Source organism: Fulmarus glacialis, unplaced genomic scaffold, assembly GCF_000690835.1.
Source record: "Fulmarus glacialis isolate BGI_N327 unplaced genomic scaffold, ASM69083v1 scaffold1895, whole genome shotgun sequence".
NCBI lineage: Eukaryota > Metazoa > Chordata > Aves > Procellariiformes > Procellariidae > Fulmarus > Fulmarus glacialis.
Genome location: NW_009211028.1, coordinates 13294 through 28167, shown reverse-complemented (window position 1 = coordinate 28167; position 14874 = coordinate 13294). Strand labels below are relative to the sequence as shown.

At 53.7% G+C, this 14874-nt stretch overlaps 1 protein-coding gene across 1 annotated transcript in view; it reads left to right on the top strand.

The window, feature by feature from the left end:
- Window positions 1-643: 643 nt before the first annotated feature.
- LOC104076480 (mannan-binding lectin serine protease 1-like) overlaps window positions 644-14874 on the top strand; it is a 25944-nt gene continuing 11713 nt past the window's right edge. The window contains 9 exon segments of the mRNA XM_009577366.1: window positions 644-864; window positions 3055-3280; window positions 11569-11746; window positions 12011-12057; window positions 12060-12144; window positions 12625-12821; window positions 13145-13292; window positions 13798-13916; window positions 14783-14861. Coding sequence (XP_009575661.1) covers window positions 644-864; window positions 3055-3280; window positions 11569-11746; window positions 12011-12057; window positions 12060-12144; window positions 12625-12821; window positions 13145-13292; window positions 13798-13916; window positions 14783-14861 — 1300 coding nt within the window.

Sequence of the window (14874 nt, the reverse complement as noted above, 5' to 3'; positions counted from 1 at the left end):
GCTTAGTGGGGAGTGTTCATGTTTTACCTGTTTCCTCGACAGGAGGGAATCAGGCTCAAAACCTGTAACTTCAGTGTTTAAAGTTCTCACTCGTGAGCAGAGTCCACAGCTAAAGCTGCTCTTTTGCCCTGGGACAAAATGCTGAACCCAGCAATTCCTCCTGCAGGAGGCTGCAAACTAGGTCTTGATATTATTCGGACTGTCACAACTTGAAAGTTTCTTGGAAACTAGATTCCCATCCCAAACGCTGCACAGCACTGAGCGGAGAAGCCAAAAGCAAGTCCCGAGCACCGATCCCAGCTGCAGCACCACCACTAAAGCTATTTATCCCCGCTCAGGTTTTTTTTCACACTTTCTTGCCTTCTGTTTTTGCTGGAGCCTCCGACCCTATTGAGAGGCAAATGTTAGCCATCTGGCAAAGCAGGCTGTAGGGGGAAAAAAAAAAGAGAGAAAACACAATGTGCATGGGCGCACACACACACACAAAACTCTGGAGATTAGGGAAGACAAAAACTTCGCTGAATGCCGCGGCTTTTGCTGGAGCGCACGGGCAGCCCCGCGGCGGGAGAGGAGGGAGCGACGGGCGGGTGGCGGCGGGGAGGACGGCTCCAATGCAGGCAGGTCTGCCTGCGTGCCTGTGGGGATGTGGGGAACGGTTGCAGGCAGGGGAAGGCGTGACCTGCATGGAAAATGCCAGACAACTCCAGACGCACACACACATAGGCGCGCACACGCTCGCAAATCTCTGGACAGAGATAAGGCGGACGGCGGAGCGTTTGGAAGGAGGCAAAGACGTCCCCCGCAAACCAACCGGCAATCTTCCATGCCAAACCCACCGGCAAACCCTCCCGGCAGCAAAATGAGGTGAGTACCTCCGCGACGGGCTGACCCTGGGGTCCCGCACACTGTGGTCTCGGGGCACGGCCGGGCAGGGGGGCCATTCTCTCTGATGACCGTAGCTTCGGTTTCCCCATCTGCCAGCAAACGAGGCGTTGCTCATGCCTCGGCTTCGTGCTGCAGCCTGGCTTGCGTGCCGGCATCCCGGCAGAGCCGAAGGGAGCCTCGGGTGACGGGCACGCAGCCCGGCTGTACCGCTCTGCCATGGTCCATGGGCGAAAGGTGCGAGCGAGGCTGGACGTGCTGCATGGGCTTCAGGTTTCTGCGCACGCTACAGTCGTTTATCACTTTTACGTGAGGTTAAGACTTTCCTGGCATGGGAAAGAAGTTTGATGTTTTTTTCCTCCCCTGTTTAAAGGGAAAGCAGAGAGTTGCACCGGCAAACGGCCCATTCAAGTCAAGGCGGTGATGCCCATTTACACCAGCTGAGCATCCAGCCCCGTGCATGTACTCTGACCAGAGGAGAAACAGATTTTCCCTTCACGCATTTTTGTGGTTTCAGACAAGCTGTCAGAAAAAGGCATGTTCAACCTCACTCTGCTTGAAAGAAAAATCGATCCAAATTTCTCAGCTCCTATTAATTTTGCTTTGTAATGGAGAACTGGGAAAAGTGATGGCACTACGCAAATGAGCCCCAGAAATCTACTGCCCTGGTTTTGAAAGAGCACAGACAGGTTAAAAATAATCCACTTATATAGCTTCAATTTCCTCACCAGCATACCTAAATCAAGCCCTGATTTTGAAACCGGGTGTACGTGCACATGAGAGTAGTTCCAGCGCCTGTAATACACACCTACAAGCCTTTGCCAGGCCTTAGTACCTATTTTAGAAAGCGGAAATTTTTGTCTCTAATGGCTCTAATTTCCTGCATGTTTCTTTTCCTTTGTGCACTCCACTGGGTGTAAAGAGCCTGAGGTCTACTCCTCTTTCTGGGTCCCAAAAACACACAGGCTTTTGTGTTTGCACCTCCAGCACAGGTGGTGTTCTCCCCTTGCACGGAGAAATACTCGGTTCATGCTCACTTTCGTCCCTAAATGGAGCTCGAGGCTGGTGGAAGGTCAGCTGGACTGCCACGGATTTACCTGTCCTCTCTGCCCTCCTCTGGGACAAACAAGTTGGTAACAAGTTGGGACAAACTCTTTAGGCTGAGATTTTTTTAAAAGCTGAGTTTGATGACAAAAGATCTCTAAGGATCTCAACCTCTGTGTGCTTCTCCATCTGGGGTGAGTGGTACCCGAAGAATTGAGGAGAAAAAGAAGAAAGGAAAAGAAAGCAAAAAGGGAAGGGAAGGGAAGGGAAGGGAAGGGAAGGGAAGAGAAGGGAAGGGAAGGGAAGGGAAGAGAAGAGAAGGGAAGGGGAGAAGAGAAGAGAAGAGAAGAGAAGAGAAGAGAAGAGAAGAGAAGAGAAGAGAAGAGAAGAGAAGAGAAGAGAAGAGAAGAGAAGAGAAGAGAAGAGAAGAGAAGAGAAGAGAAGAGAAGAGAAGAGAAGAGAAGAGAAGAGAAGAGAAGAGAAGAGAAGAGAAGAGAAGAGAAGAGAAGAGAGAAAAACAGAAAATAGTGGAGAGTAACACTGCTGGGGCCCCAGTCCATCCTTGCCCAGCTGCAAAGTCGTGTGCTGTTTATTGAGAGTCAACAATCGCAATTTGGCAGGATGAGGCTAAGCAGTAATAATAATAATGATACTTAGCAGTTATTGCCATGATGCTTTCATTAAACCTATTTAGAAAGCATCATTATTTTATTAAGCGTCCTTATGTTTATTCTTCCATTAAATGAAGATTTTCCCATCAGAGCCCCATTAGTTAAAGGACGTGTTGCCAGCGGCTGTTGCTCCCAGAAGCATGAGAAACACTGAGCTCCTGATGGCATCCGGAGCTGGCTGGGAGCTGTGGAGGTGCCTTTGCATGGTGCGTGGCACCCGCGTCACCCACCTTTCAAAGGATCTTTCCCCTCCTGGGAGCCACGTGCAGCTCCCACCCTCACCTCCACCTCCCCGCGGCTTGGCAGGGGGTTTGCTCAGGGTGACATGGTGCTGCACCGCCTCTCCCAGCCGTTTCAAGTGTGTGACCTTACACGACCCACTTGGGAAAAGAGACTGAGCCCTCAACAGGTTTTGGCATTGCCAGAGTTTCATTTCATCTCCTCATGTGTTTTCCAGGTACCCCCTGACCTGGTCCTTTTGTGCCTTGCTGCTCTGCCTGGCCGATGCCATCGAGCTGACAGACATGTTTGGGGAGATCCAGTCTCCCAACTTCCCCGATTCCTATCCCAGTGACTCGGAAGTGACATGGAACATCTCTGTGCCTGACGGATTTAAAATCAAGCTGTACTTCATGCATTTTGACTTGGAGTCATCCTACCTCTGTGAATATGACTATGTGAAGGTGAGCTGTGATATCACGGGGCAGATGGTGGGGTAGACAGCAGGCCTGTTTGGCCCGCTGAGAGAGGGTAAGGCTGGAAAAGCTGGGAACAAGCTTTTCCCCATTTGGGGAATGTTTTTCCCCATTTATTGGGCACAGGAGTTGTCAGTCCAGTGGACAACGGGGAGAGCACAGGTAAGCTGACAACATCCATTGGACTAACAGTGAGTGGGACACCAGATTCAGAGCTTACCCACAGAGGACCAGATTTCTGAAAGTATTTGGGCACCTAATTCTCATTGGACCCAATGAGATTTACACACCTAGGGGCTGATGAAACCCCTGTGGTGAAACCCCCAGTGCCACTCTGATGCCAGCCATGTGCAAGGAGGACCCCTGAGTTGGGCACCCTTTGCCAGGCCATGGCCATGGGTGCACCTTGCAGCCAGCCTGGATCCCTGGCTGCGGCTTGCAGGCTCTTGGGACACCCTGTCCAGCCCTCAGGGAAGCAAAAGGGAAAGGTTAGACCTGAGCTTGATGCTCAAGTTGGGGTCTGCAAGCAGAGCCTCCCTCAAGCCGCAGGGCACAGACCCAAAGGCTCCCTTGGGTTCAATGCAAACCCATTTCACATCTGACAGAAAATTTCAGGGCCACTGCTAGCAAATACCTGCAGCACAAACAAGCTATGGAGGGTCCCAGGGAGCTGTCACAGCCAAAACCACAAAAGGTTTCATCCTGCTTCATTGCTGGGCAGTAACCCATCAGAAACTGCGGTGGGCCACACACTGCAGTGCCACAGAGCATCCTTGCCTCTTGCACCACAGGTCTCTCCAAGCAAGGCTCTCCTTCACATCCAGGAGGCTGGGTTCTCCCTATCTTTGAACTTGGTTGGGTTTGGTGCTTTCTAGCAGGCCAGCAGTAGCAAGCAGGTGCTTTCTAGGTTTGCCTGGCTGAACATGCCTTACCCCATCACCAGGCACAAGCCTCACCCTGCCCCTCCGCACAGAGGCAGGTGGAGGTTGCACCCAGGTCTGGAACCACAGAACTCAGCCTTGGTGCTAGCTGCCAGCTAACTGAAATTATTATTTTATTCTTGCCCTAAGAAAGCAAAGCAAACATTTGTGGTTTTTTTCCTCTAGGATCTGTTGTTCACTGCTTTAATTTCCCCTTTGTGCTGGCACTCTTTCTGCTACTAACAGCTCTCATTGAGGTTTGATTAGTTCTTTCTGCTTCTCCTGGATCTTCTCCAAGCACAAGGGCCAGGGACATATATAGAGATATATTGCTTTGAAAACCCAATAAGCTCAAGGAGCGGATTTCTTGGAAATTTTCCCCATTCCAAGCTTTACCCCTCCTCCCGCCCTTCACCCCCTGCTCATTCTTCCTTTTTCATAAGACTCCCTGTTATTTGGCCATGGTGCCAACTTGGCACCATAGCTCTCCCTGCCGCTGGATTTCCATAAGAAGGCGATATTTTTCACAGGGATTTAGATCTCAGCTGTATAAATTTGCTTGGGGCTGTAACTCAGCTTGCGGAGCCTCCACCACAGAATTACACTTTAAAAGTGCTGAAAATGGATGGATTACGGGAGATCTGTAGGCTACTCTGCTGAGTAGGGGTGCAATCTTGATGCTGCTAAACTACTAGCTAAGAAAATGTTAAGGAGAGCAGCAAATGACTCCATGGCTATTTTCCTCCTTGGGTCTGTGTGCCCAGTCCTGTCTGCATCAGCACAAGACATAAAAACAGCATCAGCCCGCTCTTTGACAGAGGCCAACAGTGCATGGCTATGGAACGTAATTACAGACCCAACACATATAGGTGCTTCTCTGTAATACTCTGCCAGTCCCAGTGAAGATGCTCAGAAAGCCACAGGTGGTACCTCTGCCTTCGATGACTCTCAATGGATTCCCCCTCCATGAACTTGTACCATTGCTTTCTGAACTCATGGGTGACTTGAATCTCTGCAGCATCCTGTGGCAGAGAGTTGCACAGGTTAAACATATGATTATACGCCTCTGTGTGTGTGTGTGAAGAAACACCTTCTTGTTTGTTCTGACCATGGGTCTGACTGGGCTCTCCATCAGGGTCTTCATCATCTTGACTGCCATAAGAAGGAGGTCAAAATGGGGGCTGAACAGCCCCGATGCAAGGTGGGCACCCAGCCCAGGACAGGCAGAAAGCCGCCGTGCCCTGGCCTTTGCTTTCCTTACCTCCTCGGCTGCCCACACGCCCAAGCTCTCGAGCAGTGTAGAAAGTCATCCTGAGTGGCAAGCTCAGGGCGAGCCGAGCTGTAAACTCGCGCAGATCTCTGCCTTCGGGGTGGTCTTCAGAGGGAACAGTTTCCAGAGCTCTGAAACAATGGCTAATTAAAACAATAGCTGTTTATTTATATATATACACATATATGCGGGGGTGTGTGTATATATATAAAAAGAACATGGCTCCTAAAGAAATGCTAACAGGCCAGGAGGCTTGTTTGTGCAAACGGGGATGGCAGAGAGGGGGAGTGGTACTTCAGTAAGAAAGCGAGCGAGGAGGAACGGGAGGAACAGCCACCCCCAAAATACCCACTCGGAAGAAGCCCCATGCGGATAGGAAACACCAGCCACACGCTGCCTCGGAAAGCCGGGCTCCGGGCCCCAGCACGTCGGAGACAGCCTCTCCCTGGGTTTTGGATGGCCGCCCTCAGCCTCCCGCCAGGTCCAGGGGGATGGGGAAGGAGCAGCCATCCACGCTGGGCCTTCAGCTCCTGCCCTCCGCCGTGCTCCTCGGCTCATCGCTGTCCCCAGGGAGCTGATTTGGGGGTTCCTCATTTGCAGGGGATCTCAACATGGTTTGCCCAGCTCCTTTCTGGGGTCATCCAGCACTGAGCACTTTTGCACACAAGTCTCCAGCCCTGGCCCGGGGCACCCCAAAAGCCACAGCCGTGACCAGGAAATCAGGTTAAGTGACTTGACTAGTGTCACTGAGGAGCGCTGTGGCAGAGGCAGGGAGATGGGAGATGAAATCCCAGTGGAGGGCCAGAGATGGGAGATGAAATCCTGACTTCTGAGGGGCCTTCACGAATAAATTCCTGAGCTTAGGGAGATCTGAGCCTGGGGTGCCATCCATGAAGTTTTGCACATCGCTCGGTCAAGCCCTAGAATGAAATCAGCCCCTGAGGGCTTGGCAGCCAGCTTGGGACCAGCTCCTTCATTGAAGTGAAGATGGGGCCTGTGGTGAGAGGATTTCCCCCCAGTCAGCCCATGGCAAGTCCTTGCTGGCTCATGGTCCTTGTGGGGTTACATCTCTTCACCCCAATCCCTACCTCTGAGTCCTGACTCAGGATGGCACGTGCTTGAGACCCGGCAGGTTTCAGCACATGCCACAGGGCTTTCCCTTCACTTCTTCAAGCCCAGGGGACATCTGTGATGGGTGCCTCCAACTGTGCATGGGGGCAGGAGGGCAGAGGGGTCCGTGACACTTTGTGGGTCCAGTGGGTTCCATCTCCCCTGACACAACCAAAGCCTCCCTTAGATGCAGCTCTTCATGTTGCATTCAGACTTCTGCCCACATGTGGCACTTGGGACACTTTTTCTGCAGCTGCTATTCACACCTGTGTCCCCAGGAAGGATCTGTGCCATTGGGTGCTCACCCAGGCGGAACTCCTACTAACCCCATGTGTGGGTGTCCAGGAGCTGGCCAGGCATCTCAGGCCAAACCAGTGGCTGCAAATAAATTTGCCTGAGGGTGGCCAGGGGCTCAACCAAGCGCAGGAGGCAATTTTTGCTGGCCCTGGTGAGGGGCTGGTGAGGGGAAAACAGGGGTATGGGCCAAGCTGGAGAGGCAGGGCTGCAGGCACAGCATCAGCTAGTGCCACCACCCTGGGAAGCGGCGCTCGGGGACGGGAGGAGGATTGTGAAAAATTTGCGATGTGACAGAGCCGCGTCCCCCCTGAGGTTTGGCATGGTGTTTAGGGTGAATAGCAAATCAGCTTTTCATGCAACGTCCTGGGTTCGCAGTATGCCATCCCCTCCCGCAGGCGATTCACATGGGGCAGGGCTGCGTGCTGCGCCGTGCCGAGCACTTGGCGGCAGCGTCCCTGGGGACACCCTCGGTGCTCTGGCACTGGCAGGGGCCATGCAGGGCCAGGAAAGGAGCTCGATGCTATGTTCAGAGAAGTGCATGCGCAGCCTGGGGCTGTGAGAAGGGTGCACAGGACCCATGTACACCTTCCTCTGCTCAAAGGAGGAGGAAAAAGCACAAATCAGGGCTTGGCATGAACTGCGGGGTCAGGAGAAGAGCATCTTCTTTTGGTGCTCTCGGCCAACCTCAGCCAGGGGGTAATCCATGCCCCGCGGCTGTGGGGTCCCAAGAGGAGCACTTCAAATCCCGGGAAGCAGCTGGGAGGAGGGGAGAGCCCAGGGCTTTGCTGCACACCTTTCCCATCCTGTTGGCTCTGCACAGAGGAGTCTGGTGGCACCAGCCACCCACTGCACCACTGGGGACCACAGTCACCCCTGTGCAGGGGAAGGAGGATCAGGCATGGGAGCCGGCCAGCAGCTCCATCAGCACCCCAGCATTCCGCCTGGGCTCTCCTTGCACGCCCAGCCCCCCCAGGGAACAGGCCTGGCCCAGAAATAGGGCATGTGGGTGCAGCAACCCACGGGGGGGGACAGTCTCCAGATGCCAAGCCAAGTCCACAGCAGGGGAAACCAGCCATCCTTCCCTTTCCCCCATGGCACGGCTGCCATGTATGTTCCTGTGGAAATTCAGGTGCACGTCTGCACACAAAAGGACCCTTAACATATATCAGGGAGAGGATGCATGCATGTTGGGGAGAGGATTTCCAGGAGACTTAGATGGAGGCTCTTGCTGGGAGCCTCATTTCCAACAGTCAGCCGCAGCAGCAGCATCGGTGATTTTGCAGAAAAAACCCATTCATCTGGGTGTTGCCTTCTTGCGTGCACTCTAACTGCAAGGCAGCTCGGCAGGGGCTGTTTCGTGCCCTTCCCTGTCTCTGAGCGTCTCCTCTCCATGTCATGTTCCCAGTGTCTTCAGCCCAGCGCCGCGATTTCTCTGCCTAATGAGCCATTTATATATATTACAAGTGGTATGTTTGGCCTTCATCAGTCCAATTAGTGCATTCCTGGAGGGCTGGAGGGGGGGGTGGCGGCTGCGTTTCCTTATTGCCGGCTGCCTGCTCCTCTCCAGCGGCAGACACTGAACTGCCGGGCCAAATTCCCCTTGGTGTTTGTGGCATTTCGTTAACCCGCCCGCTGCAGGAGGGATCTCCGGAGCATCGCTGCTCCAGCATCCCCAGCAGCCCGTGCCCTGGGGCAGCGTTTCTTTGCTGCCGAGCCAGGGCACCCCAGCTCCTGCCTCCTGCCCCAAAGCAGGAAATCAATATGGGGCAGAGAGGGGGCCACATGGCTTGGGTCACCATTTCTCTTAGCCACAGCCCAAGCCAAAATGCAGGGGGGCAAAGTCACAGCCGGGGAGGGACCTCCATCTGCCTCCATCCAGAGGGGCAGAAATCTTAAGGAGGGAATGAGGAGGCAAGCAGAAGCAGGGAAGACAGCAGGAGGCAGTGGCAAGGGTAAATTTAAGGCACGAGAGTGCCGCTATATTTTATTTTTCAAAGGAGGATACTTTCAGCGTATTTTTATAGGGAATTTCTCTGCGGCAATTGGTATTTCCCTCAGGGACACATCTTCTCTAGTGAAAACGTCGACATCATGACCCGAGAGGGAGAAACTCCAAACAAACAACCAGGATTTAATTACCAGCCTGCTCGCTGGATGTAAATGATCTATGAAAAAGTATACAGTCCTCAGCAGAAGAAGCAAATATTAACCAGGGATGATGACCTCTCTGTTTAGTTTACTGCTGGAGGGCTGTCTCTGCTCCCTGTAGCTTGGGGCATGGGACCCGTCACAGATAAGGGGCTGTGGATACCTTCAGCGAGGAGAGCACGGCTCTCCCGGGCCTCATCCTGCTGCTCCAGGGCTGTATCCAGGGATGCTGGGGCGGAGTTGGGGCTGGCCCCATGGCGGGAGCATCCTTGGGCTGAAACACGGGGCACCGGTGAGGTTTTCCTGTGCTTCGGTGATGCTGTGCTGTTGGTTCTACCGGCCGGGGCTGGAGGAGAGGGATGGGAGCTCACACGGTGGCTCGTGTGTCCCTGTAGAGGTGACAGCCACCAGCCCCACACAGAGGAGCTGGCTGGAAATTGCTCCTTCCCAGGGGCAATTCTTAAGCTTCCTTCTTAAGCTTTCCTTAAGAAAAAGCAGTTTCTGCAGAAAAGGATGCGTGCCGCGCGCTTGCGCAGTCAAGTCTGTGTGTCGGGGCCGAAATGCCATTTTCCTTCACTTTTGGTGATGGCACTCCCGTTTTTCAGTCTGAAACACTATTTCATTTCAAAACAATCTTTCTTTCAGATTTAAAAGAGATTCTAAAGCACCACAGTATATTTCAAAAGAATTGAAACCAGATGGATCCCAAATTACTTGTTTTCCTTTTTTTTTTTCAGAATGCTGTTTCACAAAAAGAAAATAAAATTCATTTGGGTTTTTGTCCCAATGTGGGGCGCGTGTTTTTTCTCCAAATTCTGAAAATTTATCATCGGAAAGTCTCTCTCTTTTCTGGCCAGCTCCAGCTTGTATGAGAGGATGGAAAATATCTGGAGGCAATATCAAGGCGTGCTGAGTTGCCATTTCCACGTTGGCTTTCCCTGGTGTGAGCAAGTTTCCGCCTGCTTGTTCAGCCCTGGGAAATTTCCCTTTCAGACCCGGACCGTCCCTGGCTGGCACATTCCGAGGGTCTCCAGGAGATGGGGATGCAGCCATCCTCCTCAAGGAGGACCTTGCCTCGCCGAGGCCACGCAAGCCGAGGACGGCATTGCAACACCTCCGGGACCCCGCGGGTCCCCGAGCAGGCGGCTGTTTTCCCCTGGCATGGGCTGGGGGACTGCACGCTTCATCACGGCCTCAATAGCTTTGGCTTGGCATGACAGCGGGAGCTGGCGTGGTGGTGTTCATCGCATTCCTCAGCCGAGGGGTTATTCATATTCAAATCCCCTGGGGGAAAACAGGCAGGGTGTTGGGAACGAGCTGGGAGAGCTTGTGGTCATGACAGGGGCTGGGAGTGGGATTTGCAGACGGAGATGGGGACAATGCTGAAATGGTCCTGGGGAAAACGGCGAGGAAAAGCAAAGGAAGGGGGTTTCCATGGAAAACTGGAGGGTTTTCTGCAGGGATTACAGTGCTTGAAGGCATGGGCATGGCTGTGCTTTAAAGGGATGCACGTAGCAGCTAGTGAGCATGCTGACATGACAACAGGGCACATTGGCCCGTTGGTCCCCTCCTGTAGCCCTCTGGGCATGTGGCTCTGAGTCCAAACAGTGCCTGGTACTGCAGGTTTGGAACCAGCCAAGAATCCTGGGTGGCAGAGACAAGACCAAGCTTGTCCAAGCCAGCCCAGGGGACAGAAACACCATCCAAATTAAGGCTGCTGCTTTGAGCTGATGCAAAACCGATGGGCACGGGCTCCTCTGGGGTGCCAGGGCCCTCCCAGCAGCACAGCCCTCACATAGATGCTGCTGCCTGGATCAGCATTTGGGCTGAGGGAGGAGGCGAGGGGGAGCATCTCAGGTACTGACAGCTCTGAGTGGGAACGACATGGCCCGGGGCTGATTTTCACACCCCTTCTTCGGTGCCACCTGCCCACGTCCTCACCCTACCTCCCAAACAGGCTCCTTCCCTGCATCCTCCCCTTACACCCCCCAGCTCCTCCCTACATCCCAGATGCTACCTGCTCTCTCAGCATCTGCTTCAGAGGGTGACCACAGGCAAGAGCGGGCAGACCTGAGTCCCTGTGTTCATTTTGGAGAAACCATTTAATTGCTTTACTGCAGTAACAGCATCTCAGAAAGCCGGAGCAGTGGGAGTCAGACCTGCCATGCTCTGAGCATCCCCAGGGTGACGCTTGGCTGCAGAAGGTGAGGTGAATGGAGCGGGAATGGATGGAAATTGATTTTTAGGGCCAAGGCAGCTCAGGGCTGAGCGGGACGCAGCACCCAGGGGTGCAGAGGTGCATCCTTAGGCCGTGGCCATCAGAGGCTGCCAGATGGACAGCCTGCCCCACAGAAACACTGCTGAGCCCTGGCAGGGGACAGGCTGGGCAAGCGTAGGCAGGGATGTGAACTCTCAGGTGCAGATCAAGACTCCATGCCCAGCCTGACCTCCCCTAGGAAAGCACCGTGGGCTCTCCAGGCTTGCAGACACCCTAGCCATGCCGAGCGCTCACCCATTCTTTCTGCTAACAGATTGAAGCTGAGGACCAGGAGCTGGCAACCTTCTGTGGCAGGGAGACAACAGACACAGAGCAGGCTCCCGGCCAGCAAGTGATCCTGTCCCCAGGGCCCTACATGGGGCTTACGTTCAGGTCCGACTTCTCCAACGAAGAACGCTTCACCGGCTTCGACGCCCATTACACCGCCGTGGGTAAGCAGGGGTTAAGCTTGCAGGACCAGCTTGCTACAGTAGCATAACGAATTTGCTAGGATCACATCCCAGGCTGGTCTTGGGGACCCTAGCAAGAGAAGTCCTTGTGTGCAGCCCTTGGGCCATATGGGACTCACTGGGTGCTCATGTGACCCACCACATGGGACAACAAATTTCTCAGTGTTGTGACAAATGTCCCCGCGAGGAGTGATGGGGGGGGGGAGGCTGTAGGGTGACCTCCCTTCCTTGTTATCTCCATCCTAGATGTGGACGAATGCCTGGAGAAAAGCGACGAGGAGCTGGCATGTGACCCCACTCCTGCCACAACTACATTGGCGGGTACTACTGCTCCTGCAGGTTTGGCTACATCCTCCACTCCGACAACAGGACCTGCAAAGGTACCACCCAGGCACAGCTCAGACGTGGGGATGGTCACACAGAGGGGTCCCTGAGCAGGCAACAGACCTGCCAAACACAGGCAAAACTGCCCTCTCTTGCTGCCAGGAGGAACAAGGTGCCTCCTGCCCTACAAACCAATAGCCTGGGACTGGAGAGAGCCCAAGGCCTGCAGTCCTCTTGCATGGGAAGGAGATGTGGTTTGTCCATGGGCTGTGCTCCTCATCTGAGCCCTATAGACCTCCTCAAGTCAGAGAAATTAAAAGACTTAGTCTCTGCTTTGAATCTGCATCATGTAGATTAGCTGGGATTAGCTCTCAGGACCTCTATGCCACATGCATATTTGGAGGTTGGCTGTGTGAGGTTCTCCTTGCATGGACCCATATTCAGGGTCCGTGGACCCACCCAGTAGATCCCACTCCACTGGGATGGCTCCTGAGCATGGTCAGGGCTGTGTGGAGAAAGCCATGGCTGTGTTTCAGTGGAGTGCAGTGACAACCTCTACACCCAGAGGAGTGGGGTGGTTGCCAGCGCTGACTTCCCCAGCCCCTACCCCAAGAGCTCGGACTGCCTGTACCGCATTGAGCTGGAGGAGGGTTTCTTCATCACCCTGAGCTTCGAGGACAGCTTTGATGTGGAAGACCACCCTGAGGTGACCTGTCCTTATGACTACATCAAGGTGAGCTGGGCTCTGCACACTCCTCGTGTCCCGCTCTCCTGTTGTTTCCCCGGTGCCCTGGTGATGGGACCAAAATTGCCCTGGTCTAAATGGGGGTGATGAAGCCAGCAGGAGCCCTGTGCTCAATTGAACCCATGTCTCTTGCCACATCTGGTTTTGACCTTCTCAGCCAATAGTGACCCTCTTTCAGTTCACATCCCCCCAACACATGGTTCTTAAGTCCCACTGACCCCACTGCAGCCCCATCCATCAGCCTCAGGGTGAAGCAATCCTCAGGGATCAAAGATCCCCCTCAAGCCACCTGCTCTTCTTTGCCTCGGCAGATCAAAGCTGGCCATAGGGAGTTTGGCCCTTTCTGTGGAGAGAAGTCCCCAGGACGCATTGAAACCCAAACCAACAGTGTGCAGATCCTCTTCCACAGTGACAACTCGGGAGAGAACAGGGGCTGGAAGCTGTCGTACACAGCAATTGGTAACTCCTGCTGCTTTCCCCTGTTTGCTGGGCTTGGGCAATGGGAAGGGCTTTATAAACCCTGCAGGTGGAGATGATGAGTTTGGTGGTCCATGATCCTGTCTCCAGAAAGGGTCTGTTCCAGAAATCACAAGAAGAGAGGAATAACACAGAGCCCTCCCTTCAAAGAGTGCTTTTTTTCCCTATGCCAGATGGGCCCTGAAACAAGACCACATTGCAAAGCAGAGCAGTTTTGGGCAGGATAATTGCACAAGCTACTGTTATTAGCTCCCAGCCTTGTAATGCCCAAAGCCAGGGGACATCCCAGGACTGGGGGAAAGACCTCAAGCCTCCACTTCTTCTAGAAGAAGGGCCTGACTGAGCTGTGCCAGTGTAGGCTAATAGGAAGAGGAGGGCAGGGATGTTCAGACCCTCCTACAGGGACTGGGTGGCAGAACTGGGACTCTCCATTTCCTCCATTTATTCAGCTGAGGTTTGTTTTGCTTCATTTGCTTTTTATTCAAAGGAAACCCATGCCCACTGGTGCAACCACCGATCAATGGGAAAATTGAGCCTTCCCAAGCCAAGTACACCTTCAAAGACCAGGTTGTCATCAGCTGCAACACTGGATACAAAGTACTGAAGGTATGGGGTGACAGTGTGGAGCTGGGCACCTGGGTAGGAAAGGGGGGATCCTTCCTCCCCAAACCACTGCATCTCTGTTTGGGAGAGTGAATGCAACCCACACACCATCCTTACCCCCTTCCCAGGGGCAGGGACAAAGCCTCCTCTGAGAGCCACCAACTTTCCTTCCCAAAGATGCAGAGGAAGAGAGGATGATGACACCTTCCCGAGCCACCCTCTCATCATCCCTCCGGAGCCAGCCAGCTCGCAGGATGCCAGACTTGGCACCTCTGCCAGAGAAAAAGTCAGCAAAAACCCTGGGGGATCTGCCAGGGTTCTGCCTGCTCCCCACCTCGGTGGGCACTGGCTCAGCCTCCTGGGCAGCCCCGCAGAGGCCAGCCTCCACAAACCAGGCAGTCCTCCGGGACTTTGAGACAGCTTCGGCAAGTCAAGAGGGCCGGGGTTTTGGCAGGCCCTCTCTGGGAAACAGCTGAGAACCACGGGCAGCGTGGGTGACTCATGGGGTGGCTGTCTTCCCTCCAAACCAGTAGCCCGCTTTGACTTCCGACATGGAGCTGGGTATTTCTCTGATCTCCTCCCAGACTCATCCTTCATGCAGAGCTGCCTCCTTACCCAATCCAGCACCTAGAACAGGAATAAATGTCTCCAGTTCTTTTGCACTCAGCATGCCACTGAGTTGCTGGCAACAAGAAAACTCTTCAAGTTTTTCATTATGATTTTATTGCATTTTTAAGCTAGAAAAGTCCTATTCCAGGGGGGTCTGGCTATATCTTGACTAAATCACCAAGAAATTGACTGTTTATGGAGAGACGAATTTCCTTGCTTTGTACATTGATGGTGCTTTTTTGCTGGCACCTTCTGCACAGGATAACCTGGAAAGCGACTCCTTCCAAATCGAGTGTCTGAAGGACGGGACCTGGAGTAACAAGATCCCTACCTGCAAAAGTAAGGGCACCCT